This window comes from Numida meleagris, chromosome 16 (genome assembly GCF_002078875.1).
Source record: "Numida meleagris isolate 19003 breed g44 Domestic line chromosome 16, NumMel1.0, whole genome shotgun sequence".
In the NCBI taxonomy this organism is placed as follows: Eukaryota; Metazoa; Chordata; class Aves; order Galliformes; family Numididae; genus Numida; species Numida meleagris.
This window is the reverse complement of record NC_034424.1, coordinates 10,327,814-10,340,436: the sequence shown is the minus strand read 5'-3', so window position 1 is coordinate 10,340,436 and position 12,623 is coordinate 10,327,814. Positions and strand designations below refer to the sequence as shown.

Below are 12,623 nucleotides of genomic sequence, written 5' to 3'. Positions count from 1 at the left end.
TGTTTATTCTAAGCTGGACTGGAAAATTATAGGGTAATAAAAAGAGACTTCAGGACAGCTGTGTTAGATGTGTGCTATGAAATCTTTTTATAACCTTACTTAGGAAACTTTCATTTTAATGGGGCAGAAAATGTTATGTGAATATCCTGTTTACCCCCCAAAATTATTCAGAAAGATGGAAATTGATCTGTTTCCTCATATAAGCGGAAAATTGCAAAATATTATGGTTATATTTGATGAAGCATTTGTAATTATTTGAGTTAAGAACTGTGTGCATGCCTATGTGTTAATGTAAGTATGCATGCATCTGATTTTATGTGTACTTGCCTCTGAGTACTAGGAAGGGGTATAAAATTAAAACAACTAGGCAAACTAATAATACTAAAAATCCCTAAAATCTGTCAGTTTTTCTGAATATCTTCGAAGGTTAACTTGGAACATGGTATTTTCTCATGTAGACCTTCCTTCTCCATTGTGAAAATAGCAGCATGTTAGTTAAAATAAGATCATCCTGTATACAACGTCATAATGAAATGTACATGAACTGCTCTATTAGCTGTGGTTGTAATTTCATTTTCTTAGCTTGTGTATTTATAAATATAAATGCTTTGAATGTAAATTGATGGCTTAGTTTCTGGAAGTTGCACTGCAAGGACACCAGGCATCTATCTTTACATTCCATGTATTAGTTGTATTCAAATAAAAAAGGCGAGTGAACTGCTTTCTGCTAAGAGGTGCTTCCGTTCCTAGTACTTAGATTCTTTTTCTGGAAAAGACAAATATATTGATGATAATAAATTCACAGTAAACTCATTGAAGCAGTCTTTTCCTTTGATTGGTTTTCTAAAAACGCTGCCTGTGTTTTATGGAAGTGTGTGTGGTGGTTTAACAACTGATGGGCAGCAAAGCTCCACCACGCTACCCTCTCACTCCCCCTAAGAGGGAGAGGGGACATGATGAAGAAATGAAAGTTGAGGGCTGATGTAAGGACAAGGGAGATCACTTGTCAGTTACTCTCATGGGCAAAGCAGACTCAATGTAAGAGAGACTAATGTAATTTATTACTTACTGGTAATGGACTTGAGCAGTGAGAACTAAAAGCAAGCAAAAAAAACCCTTCCCCCCTCCTTCTCTATCTTCCTCTGTCTCCTCCCCTCCAGGTGGCACAGGGGAGTGGGGATTGTGGTTGATCGGTAATGCTTCATCTCTGCTGCTCTTTCATCATCATTTTCTTCGCCTGCTCTAGCATGGGTTCCTTCTCACCGTGAGATGCAGTCCCTCTCAGTATGATCCGGTGTAGGCTTCCCACAGACAGGAGTTCTTCAAGAACTGCTCCAGCATGGATCTGTATTGCAGGGTGAAGTCTCTCAGGAATAGACTGTTCCAGTGCAGGTCCCCCAAGGGCAGCAGCGCCCATTGGACCTTCTGCTCCACAGTGGGCTACTCTCCATGGACTGCAGTGTGTATATCTGCTCTGATATGTTACACTCTGGGCTGCAGGAGGACAGCATGCTTCACTATGATTCTCTTCATGGGCTGCAGAGGATCTTCTGCGCTAGAGTTTTTTCCACCTCCTTCATGCACCTGGGTGTCTATAGGATTCTTTCTCTCTCTTCTTCATTCCCTTCTCCCAGCTGCTGTTGGGCAGCAGTTTTTTTCTTTCTTAAATCTGCTCTCCCAGAGGCACAACCAATGTTGCTTATTGGCTCAGCTCTGGCCAGCAGTGGGTCCCTTTTGGAGCTCGCTGGAACTGGCTCTTCTCTAACACAGGACAGCTTCTGGACTGTTCTCAAAGAGGACAGTCCTGCTGCCTGTGCCCCCAGCCCCCCTGCAATTGCTGAATTAATTCCACCTTTTATTTATTACAGCACATTTATTTTGTCTCTGCCCTAAACAGTTTCTCCAGTGTCCTTCCTATTGGTCTAATATGGCCAGTTATCTGGATAAATTCTCTTACAGTTCATATCAGGCAATGCAGCTTCAGATCTTTTCAAAGCAAGTGGCAAGCAGAACTACAAAACACTATGATAACTCTTCCACCAAGTAAAGAGAGGAAGTGTTATCCTGTAATAACAGATTGCTAGATGGAAGTGAGAAATGATATGCTGTTGTATTGTTGTTCAGATTCCATTTCTTAAGTTTGGTATGGTATCTGACAATTCCTTTTTATGGTTTTGAGAGGGGTAACATGCAGAGTTATTGATAGATGACCTTTCCGGAAAAAAACATGTTCTCTTTTTCTCTGCCTCTTGTCTTGTATGGATCCTAAGCAATGTTGTTGAACTCAGCAGAAATGTCATGTTATCTTGTTTTGTTAACTTTGCAAGAGCTTTTTAGCAATAAAGAGAGTGTTAGTGTTCTGGGAATCCTTGCGTTCTATGGTAAAAAGACCAGACAGACTTTTCTCAGAATATTTATGAAAGTCTTCAGCTGGAAACAAGCTGGAAGCAGGCCAAGGTATCTTCTTGTACCATATACTTTTCAGTATCATTGCTGACTGTTGTGTTTGGAGATTATTGCTGCTCTCAGTCTTCTGAAAACTTCAATAAATAAAAATGCAATTAAAGACTGCTAGTTCCAGCAGTCCAGCACTGCCAAAAGAAAGGATTTTAGACATGCCAAAGCTGAGAGGACCAGAATCAACATGTCTGTGAAACCCACTGTTTTGAAAGGAGCAAGATTCTAGATCAGTTTCTGGGAGGTGGACGTGTTCCTCTGTAGGCATTCTGCATGCTAGTGCAGCCAAAATTTGATACAGGAATTTCTGATTAGTACTGGATCTGATAGATGAGTGTATAACTCTCCCATTCATGTATCCTTAGAGTTATATTTGGATCATTCCAAATCTGTAGTCAAATGGGTAGCAGCTGTGCTGATTCTCCGATGAGTAGTGGTGATAAGTCACATGGAAGAAGGAGAAACCAAGTAAGGTTTGGTTGCTGATCATATGGATATTTTTGGAACTAGAACCTCTATCTTAAACTCTCTCATAGCTTATATCTAGTGATGCTGATGGAGCCATTCAAAGAGCTGGACGATTCCGTGTGGAAAATGGCTCTTCTGATGAGGTAAGTGGTGAAACATACGTAAAGCTGAAAAAATAATTCAGCTTCAGTTTCTTAACTGAAAGATGTATTTACAGTCAGTTTCTAGAAGAGTGATCTTGAAAAATGCTAAATAATATGCAAATGTAAGAATCCAAGAGGAGGGAAATGGTGTTTTTTACCCCCAAGACTAGCTTAATTATTCGTTCAAGAGTACACAATCTCAGCAATTTAATTTTTAAGGAAAGAGCTGATACTTCCTTTCGTTTTATAATACTTTGCTCGGCTTATGAAGTTAGACTCATAGAATCACCAAGATTGGAAAAGACCTACAAGATCATCCAGTCCAACCATCCACCTACCACCAATATAAACCCACTAAACCGTGTCCCTCAACACAAGGTCTAAATGTTTCTTGAACACCTCCAGGGTGATTCCACCACCTCCCTGGGCAGCCCATTCCAGCACCTGACCACTTTTCCAGAAAAGTAGTGTTTCCTAATGTCCAGCCCGAATCTCCCCTGGCGCAACTTGAGGCCATTCCCCCTCGTCCTGTCATAGTTAGAAGACGCCAACCTCCAGCTCACTACAACCTCCCTTCAGGTAGTTATAGAGAGCAATGAGGTCTTCCCCTGAGCATCCTCTTGTCCAGACTGAACAATCCCAGCTCCCTCAGCCGCTCCTCATAAGGCCTGTGCTCCAGACCCCTCACCAGCTTTGTCGCCCTCCTCTGAACACGCTCCAGAGCCTCAATGTCTTTCTTGCAGTGAGGGGCCCAAAACTGGACACAGTACTCGAGGTGCAGTCTCACCAGTGCTGAGTACAGAGGGACAATTACTTCCCTGCTCCTGCTGGCAGCACTATTTCTGATGCAAGCCAGGATGCCGTTGGCCTTCTCGGCCACCTGGGCACTCTGCTGGCTCATGTTCAGCTGAGCATCGACCAACACCCCCAGGTCCATTTCCTCCATGCAGTCCTCCAGCCGCTCTGCCCCAAGCCTGTAGTGTTGCCTGGCGTTGTTGCGGCCAAAGTGCAGGACCCGGCACTTGGTCTTGTTGAACCTCATTCCATTGGCTTCAGCCCAGAGATCCAGCCTGTCCAGATCTCTCTGTAGGGCCTTGCTACCCCCAAGCAGATCGACACTTTCTGCCAGCTTCGTGTCATCTGCAAACTTACTGAGGGTGCTCTCAATGCCCAAAGTTAGTTTTTTGTAAGTTTTTCCTTTGTGTGATGAGGGTATAGCTTCTTTTTTTTTTTAATCTCCTAGATGTGTTTAGGCAGCTATGCTTATTTTTAAATATGAGATGAAGAAGCTGAGTGGAGTCTGAAAGAGTCATTCACCTTAAGCTCTCCAGCAACATGTAGATTTCTCCTTAAATAATTGGGGGGAAAGGTTATCTTCCTTCGTAAATCATTTTTGACTGTAAATAGCATCTTACTATTTGAAGAAAGAAAACTTTATAGTCTTGAAGTGTATGTAAGGTAAACTTATGTTGAACTAATATAAATCATAAATGATTAGAGATAGTTTGAATCACCACTGGGTACAGCGTTAAAGTAGCCATTCTACATTGATTCCCTGTGGGATCTAGTTCTGTAGATTGGCTTTTCACTTTCATGCAGTTCAAAAGCTCATTATCTTTTATTATAGAGAGATTCTCTGAGTGACTGATGAATGCCACATGATGAATGGATATGGAGAATCGCTTTTTCCTTGCGAATGCTCTTAGTGGAAAAGGGGTGAGGCATGCTTGGAAATCTACTTTAACCAGTCAATCTAGAAACAATACCAAAGAACTTCCACAGCATGATCTGCTCCAGTTGGGAGTCCTTGAGGAATATTTTGGGAAGAAAGGAGAAAATGAAACTTGTGAGGGCAGAAATCTGTTTATTTCTTCATTTATTCTTAAATTTATTTTTAAATTTTAAAAACATAGGTCTTCAATATTAAAAATCTGCTTTTCAGTGAGATGCTAAGGTATTACCTACATTGATGGTACAAAGGGAAAAGACTGTTGTTATTTTAAAAAAAAAAAAAGAGAGAGAAGAAAAATGCTTTAATTTCAACTACATAACAACTGACTTCAGAATAATTCTCTGCTTTTGGAAAAAAAGAAAAAAGTATACAACTAGAATTCTTCCAGTGAATTGACCATGCTTACTTGACTTTTTACTTTGTTATGTTCTTTGGTATGTTCATTTGACTGAACTGACTCCCAATTCTTTTTCAGAATACAGGCTACGCTCCAGGTACATGGCACAGAACAGATGTGCATTTGGAAAATCCAGAGTATTATACAAGATGGTATTTCAAATATTTTTTAGGAAAAGGTATTAGTTTTTTTGTGAATTGACTGAATTTTTGTTCAGTGCAAAAGAAATGCATCTCCGAATTCCATTTAGTTGAATATTGAAGAAGGATGGTATTAACTTAATACATTTTCTGTCCTGTATTGAAAGGAAGTCCTATTTCATGTCTTTTTAACTTAAAGACCGAGGATGTGGTACTGTAAGCAGCAGAAATCCTGCTAATGAACAGGAAGATTTTTAAGTCCCTCTAGGCCTTAAAATCTATACCTATCTCTTGTCTTTAATGCATATCTGTGTATAAATAAATATTTATGTAAATAAGCATATATTTTATGTGTTGTGTATTTTGTGTGTATGTGTGTTTTCTTGACAGTGGGTAATACTGCTTTTCTCCCGATAGTTCATCAAAATTATATAGGTACAGACTCAGAGAAGAACCCTTTCTTTCTGTCTGTTGTACTTTCTGACCAAAATTATCAGCGTGTTCCTCAATACCATTCAATTCTTTGGAGAAAAACGGTAAGAAACAAATACGTAATTGCTGCTTTGCCCTTTTTTGTTCGTTTGTTTTCTTGTTTGTTTTGGATGCATTGATCATAGACTTTAAACTTTCTGACATAAATTTGTGACAGTAGGTATTTTCTAATTGTTCTTACATTTTCAGAAATGTTGCCTAAATTGTTCTTAATTTATGTTTATACAGTGACTTTATATTACAGATATACTGATATTTTTATATGATGCTAAGAATATAGCCAAATGTTATACAGATTTCATTGATATCTTTATAGGATTTTTTTTCCACTGACCTCTACATAACAACCTTTATCTAAGCAATTGATTTAATACCGTTTAATACAGTGTTGTACTGTGACTTTCCTCTTGAAGTTCCTACACGCCAATGCAGTCAAAACTAAGTAAAAATGTTGCGTCATCCATGCCTTTTCACATGCAGTTTTTTTAGTAGTAAATACAACTAAGTAAAGCTGGTATGGTCTTGTTCTTTGCATTTTACTTAATTTTTTTTATCAATATTCCTATTTTAATATAGCGAAAAATCAGTATAACCTGTAACGCCTTCTAGCTTTGTTTTTTTTTTTTCCACTTTATAGGGTACTCAGAAAATATGTCTCCCTTATAGTCCCACAAAAACATTATCAGTGAAGTCTATATTAAGGTATGTATTTACAAGTAAATTATCAGATAAGATATTTGTCTTTTACTATAATTCAGAACTCGTGTTGCATTATTTTCATGATAGATTTTTAAAAGCAGGAAAAATAGGTTTGCAAATCTTAATCATTGAGGACAGCAAAAAGTACTTTTAATGCCTGTTCTGTAGTAGACAAAGTGACAACTTACAATAGATTGATTGTGAACGCTTCAGTGATTGAGAAGAAATACCTACTTAAATTAGACAGGCCAGGAGCAGAAGTAAAGAGCAGCAGATTTTGACTAGAGAGCTGTTTATTATATGGCACTGGCAAGAGGAAGCAAACAAGGAAGAAACCAAGAATTTTATCTGCAGGTGATTGTTTCTTTGCCACTCCACGCTGTGTGTGCATTATACACGCTGTCAGTGAGGCAAGAAAATTCCTTCCCCCAGCCTGTCAGTATGAGCACGCTTATACTCTGTTCTGCCACTTTTCTGGTAGAAGAGAATATAAAGTGAGCAGCCCGATACCATTTCTATTTCTTTCAACTATATAATCAGTTGAAACATCAGAATGCCTTTCTGCAAAGTGTTAATTCAGATTTCACATGCAGTTTTTATGATTTAGTTAGGTGGCGTGTTTTCTCGAGGTCCTCTCCGAAAACTTTTTCAAATTCAACCTTCAACTTCTGCAAGGATTGTGCCTCCTCTAGAAATCTGTAATAATTGCATTCATTTGCTAAACAGGTAGTATGTGTCAGATGAATGGGCAGTTGTTGGATCTCCAAAACCTTTGATACATAATAGGATATGGGCAAATGTCCCTTGCTCAGTTGAAGCTTGTTCGGTGGATAAGGCTGCAAATGCTGATGTAAGAGAAACATTATGGGAGTAGAGCATGTATTATGAAGTCAGTAGCACAAGATCTGGATTTTTCCACAACTTTGCAAGTTTTATGAAAGGCCCCAGTCCACTGAGTTTGCCAGAGAGGCTAGGCAGAATATCGGGCCTCACTTATTGATATATATATTATTATAATTATATTTAATAATTTATATATTTAATATTTAATAATTATATATAATAATATATATATTATCTTCTGGCCTGTGGCTTTGGTTTGATGTCAAGGTGATGAGTGGAAAACAAATCTCCTCTACCTCCCTCATTAAGACGAGCTAAGTCCCCTCTCTGAGCTTCTACAGGTCTAGAGTGAATACTGTTCCTCGTTGTCAGCACTGTGTTCTGTACCTGTATAAACACCTGATTTTCCACGTCTGTCTACCAATTGCTGAAACATCACTTCCTAACATCACTTAGTAAGCTTCACCCTCCCTCTCACCAAGATGCACAATTTTATTCAGACACCCAAACTGGAGAAATTTTGGCTTCTGTTAGCTACGTTGTTACTCATTTGATGGAACACCTTCAGGTAGGTGTTCATCCTCCAGATTTTACTGAAGGAAAATGGAAGCTTGTTTTAGACCCCTGTTTCTTACTTTCCCCAGGGTGTTTGCCACCTGGGATCAGTTGGATGAATGTCACCTCGTTTTGCCCACTTAGGCTTGAAATAAATCTCTGAGTACTCTTTTGCCCCTAAAAAGGCTCCTTGAGCCTTCCCTCAGAGCTGATTGATATTTGATATTCCTTTGGCACCTTACCCTGTTCCCAACAAGCGTGAATCTTGGTAGGAACTGCTCCAAAGAGTTCTCGATATATTAATAAGACCATTTGTTCTGAATGAATGGGAACATTGTAATCACTTTCAAAAGGAAGTGGAGTAAATCTCATCTACATTGTGATCCAGTTTTAACAAAAATAGAAAGATGCATCAAATTTGACATCCATGTGAGTTTTTTAATGCTGCCCAGGATATAGCTGGCCTTACAGGCTGCGAGCGCACACTGCTGGCTCAAGTCCAGCTTCTCATACACCAAGACTCCCAAGTCCTCCTCCACAGGGCTGCTCTCAAGGAGTTGTATCTTTGTTACTTGAATTTTATGTGAAGCTGACTGTTTTTCATTTTACTTGCTTCTTATCTTCATGCCTGGAAATGATCAAGGCCTGGTTGAATGGGACTTTGAGCAACATTTCCTAGTGGATGGTGTCTCTGCCCTTGGCGGGGGGTTTGGAAGTAGATGATCTCTAAGGTTCCCTCCAACCCAATCTATTCTGTGATTCTGTATTATTTTAGAAGAGAAAGAAGAAAAGCTCACAAACCAGAGTAGGTTAATAAGTAATGTAGAGTGCTTATAGTAGGTATATATAAAGCCAAAGTGAAGGAAAATGGATTAAAGATCTGTGTGTTAAATACAATAAACGTAATCTTGACTTCCATTCAACGTCGTAGTAATTTCTGTTGTTAAAATCCAAATGAAGTTTAAAAAATCTTAGAGATTAGCGTTGTGGAAAAGAAATGACAGTTCCACAAAACATTCCATGTTAGACAGACCCTTTGAACAATTCCTTTCAATAGGAGACATAACTGCAACTTTTATTATTTTAATGTTGAAATGTATGCTTTCCCTTCTATTAAACAGCATTCCATTTGCATTTCAGCGCAATGAGTCTTGAGAAATTTGAGAAGAGCCCAAGGGAGATTTTTCAACCTGATATACAAAAGGTAGATTGTGACTTCCTGTGTTTGGTTGTTTTTTCTTTATTATTTTCTGGAAAATAAGTCATTAAGAATAATTTTTTTCTGCTTTGTTTGTTTCAATAGCAGGATAAATGAGAGTAGGGGTCTTAGTATTTACAACTAGATTTCCTTTATCAGTTGAACTGGCCATTTCAAAACAAATACACAAGAATGTAATAATTTGATTTGTGTTGTCTTTAATATGAGAGTGCTAAACAGAATGTTTTATTTTCAGGATTTATTGGTTCTTGAAGAGCAAGAGGTAAATGTAAACTTACACTCATAGTTCATAGACCTGTTCAATGAATTGAGCTTTGTATTTGAAAAATTTGCACTAACGTGTTTGTGACAAATTTCAAGTTGATGCTTATTGCAGTAAAAAATGCAGTATTAGTTTTCAACATGAAATTGAAAATCATTTTAAGCACCAGTATGAAAAGTATGTTATGTAATTCATAGTATATAATCAAAAGTAAATTATTAGGTGTCTGTTATTTGTGCATGTAATGGAGTTGATATGAGGTGTGTACTCACACGTGCAGGATATATACAAAGCTACATGTTTGAAAATCCTTAGATTTGTAAACATTTAAATTATTTTAGGACTTTAGTTTGATTGACTCTTTAGCTAATAATCTTTGGTTTAATTTTTTAGGGATCTGTGAATTTTAAATTTGGAGTTCTTTATGCTAAGGATGGACAACTTACAGATGATGAAATGTTCAGCAATGGTGAGTCTTTCCCCTTTTCCTTAATTGTTCTATTCATGCAATTGAAAACCATAGGATAGTGCCCAGGTGACAGATAATGATTATGTTAACAGTAATTTTGTTAGGTTCTCATGTTTGTGTTGGGTGGGGAAAAACATAGCGTAAACTCTTCTGTTGCTACGAAAGGTTGCCATAAGAATTCTACTATTACAGCTTGGAATATGCTGAAATTCTCTTTCTAGAAATAGACCATGCAAAGTAAGGTTTGGAAAAAGAAGCAATTGAAGGAGGCGACTCATGTTACCTGCAAAAGGTCCTGTTGTTTCTAGTTCTCATAGTTTCACATCATTATTGCATTCTTCCGTGCACTCAAATGGTGTTGTGGAGTTAGCCGAAAAGATGATTGCTTAGCGTCACGTGATGATCCCTTTCCTATAATTCTGCAAGACTCAGGTGCTGTTTCTGTCAGGGCAGAAGGCTTGGATGACATTAGGAGAAACTAATTCTGGTCCTTATGTCCGGCATACAGGACTTGTTCCTGTATTTTGATTAATCTTTGTAGGTGTTCTGCACATGCTTTCATACTGTAACCTTTCTCCTTTCCATGTGTAGAAACTGGAAGTGAAAGCTTTCAAAGATTTTTGCATCTCTTGGGTGACACAATTACTTTGAAAGGCTGGACAGGCTACAGAGGAGGACTGGACACAAAAAGTAAGAACTCATCTGAAGCGAAGAAGCAGGGGCTGCAATATAAATGTTTTTGCTTATTGCATGGACATAATATGTGTACTGTAGAAATAATACGATCTCAAAGCAGACTTCCTCATATGCATGCTAAATGCTCTGCTTCACCAGAAAACAGTTAACCAGGTTAACTTAAATCACTGGGGAAAGAGTAGTATTTATATGACGTGTATTTTGAAGTGAAGGGAATGGAGAATAACCTGGCATACTTCATTATGATAGGGCATCGTGACTAAAATGCCTATATGGGATTTCAGGAGGTTTGGTAAAGGATATCATAGTTTTTAGCTGTGGAAATACACAGATTAGACTGCAAACTCGGGTTTAGACATCTATGCAAAAGCACGCATCTAAAATGGATCAGAAAAAGGGATGACGAAAGGAAATTTGAAAGAATGACCTGAAATATTTTCAAATCTTTTGAAAATTTAAAGGACGTATTTCAGCTAAGAATGTTTTCTTTCTTTGCAGATGATACAACAGGAACCTGTTCCATCTATACAGTTTACCAAGGGCATGAAATTATGTTCCATGTTTCAACCATGCTACCATATTCTAGAGAGAACAAGCAGCAGGTACATAGTTCTCTCATCCTCCCTTTTTTCCTCTTTTTCCCTCCCCACCTCTTTTCCTTTTGTTTTTTTCCTCCCTTTTCCCATTAATCACAGACTCCAAAACTTCTTAAAATAAAATAGGGAATCTTTTGCCTGTTCATAATTTAGAAATTAAGAGTTTTGCAAAGAATATCAACATTGGTTAATTAAAAATGATTAAGCATTCTGACAGATGACTTGCTGATCTTCACTGCTGCATTTGCCGTTGCTTTCAAAGTATTTATGAAGGCTGAAAATTAGACATGTATGGTATGCATGAAAGTGTTCTGATAATTCATACGGCTCATACTCAGGTAGTAATTAGTGTAGTTTGAAAGAAAGCCTGCTTGTGAGTTTGCTAATGGCAAGTTTTGTGTGTTTGCTGTTATGCACTGCCATTGTTCTCTCATAGGTAGACCAGGTGGATTCTTGGGTAGTTGTCAAATACGTTGTCTTGCATTCATTGCTTGATCCTTTATGAAGGGTCAATCTTCTCATACTTTTGCCTTGGATAGCAAGACCACAGAATAAACCAGAGGACTTGAATTGTTCTAAAAGAGTAATGCAGAATTGGAGTTTTTCTCCTTTTATTTCAAGTGATGGATTTTCTTTTATGGAATACTACTTGTTCCATTTCCTGTTTGTGAATATTAATGTTTGTAAATTCTGAGAGCTTTGCTCATTTAAAGACAAAAAAAGAAAAAAGAAAAAGCAGTACATGACATTGATAAGTTTGTTTACTTATGATTGGAGCTACTATTAATTACTTAATGATATTTGTGATACTCTTTCTTAACACTTGATGTTTCCTAAGCTGCATCCAGTTTAAGAGTATTGTTTCAGAGTTCTGTCACAGAATTGTTAAGGCATTGATCTCCTTTAAGTCATTCTCTCCCCCTCCCTTTTCCCCTCTCTCTGTCTTTCTCTTTCCCCTTTTTTTTTTTTTTTTCTTTCAGGTAGAAAGGAAGCGGCATATTGGAAATGACATTGTTACTATCGTATTTCAGGAAGGAGAAGAGACTGCTCCAGCATTCAAGCCATCCATGATTCGCTCTCATTTCACACGTATCTTTTTCGGTATATTTTCTACTTTTTTATTATCTTTATTTTTAATGTTACTTCTTCTAATTTTACCCTAACTTTCTCCTACTTGCTGTTTACAGAAGGGACACGTGCATTCTTGCTTTCTTTACTTTCAGCTACTTGACTTGTAGTCTGTAAGTCTCCCACAATTTATTTTTTTTTGTGTCAAACTACTTAGAAGACTACCTTTATGTCAAATTAATAAAAAGCATCTATTTTAATCATTCCACAAATTCAATTTCATTAAATATCGTAAATTTTCATGAAGTATAAATTCAGAATAATATTTCTGTTAATGATGTTAATTAAGATTGCATTTACTACTGAATATTACCTTATAATGTTCAG

General features: G+C 37.6%; 1 protein-coding gene across 9 annotated transcripts in view; it reads left to right on the top strand.

Annotated features, from left to right (window-relative positions):
- The window catches only part of GARNL3 (GTPase activating Rap/RanGAP domain like 3), a 53,457-nt gene that overhangs the window by 14,536 nt on the left and 26,298 nt on the right, over nt 1-12,623 (top strand). For 4 of the 9 annotated variants that reach the window (XM_021414207.1, XM_021414202.1, XM_021414206.1 and 1 more), the window contains exons 3-12: nt 2,994-3,068; nt 5,276-5,375; nt 5,755-5,873; nt 6,467-6,531; nt 9,067-9,130; nt 9,381-9,407; nt 9,801-9,876; nt 10,468-10,566; nt 11,071-11,174; nt 12,149-12,257. In XM_021414207.1, coding sequence (XP_021269882.1) covers nt 2,994-3,068; nt 5,276-5,375; nt 5,755-5,873; nt 6,467-6,531; nt 9,067-9,130; nt 9,381-9,407; nt 9,801-9,876; nt 10,468-10,566; nt 11,071-11,174; nt 12,149-12,257 — 838 coding nt within the window. Of the gene's footprint in view, nt 1-2,993; nt 3,069-4,695; nt 4,785-5,275; nt 5,376-5,754; nt 5,874-6,466; nt 6,532-9,066; nt 9,131-9,380; nt 9,408-9,800; nt 9,877-10,467; nt 10,567-11,070; nt 11,175-12,148; nt 12,258-12,623 lie in introns of all 9 variants that reach the window. The other 5 variants (XM_021414208.1, XM_021414209.1, XM_021414203.1 and 2 more) reach the window with 4 other exon arrangements.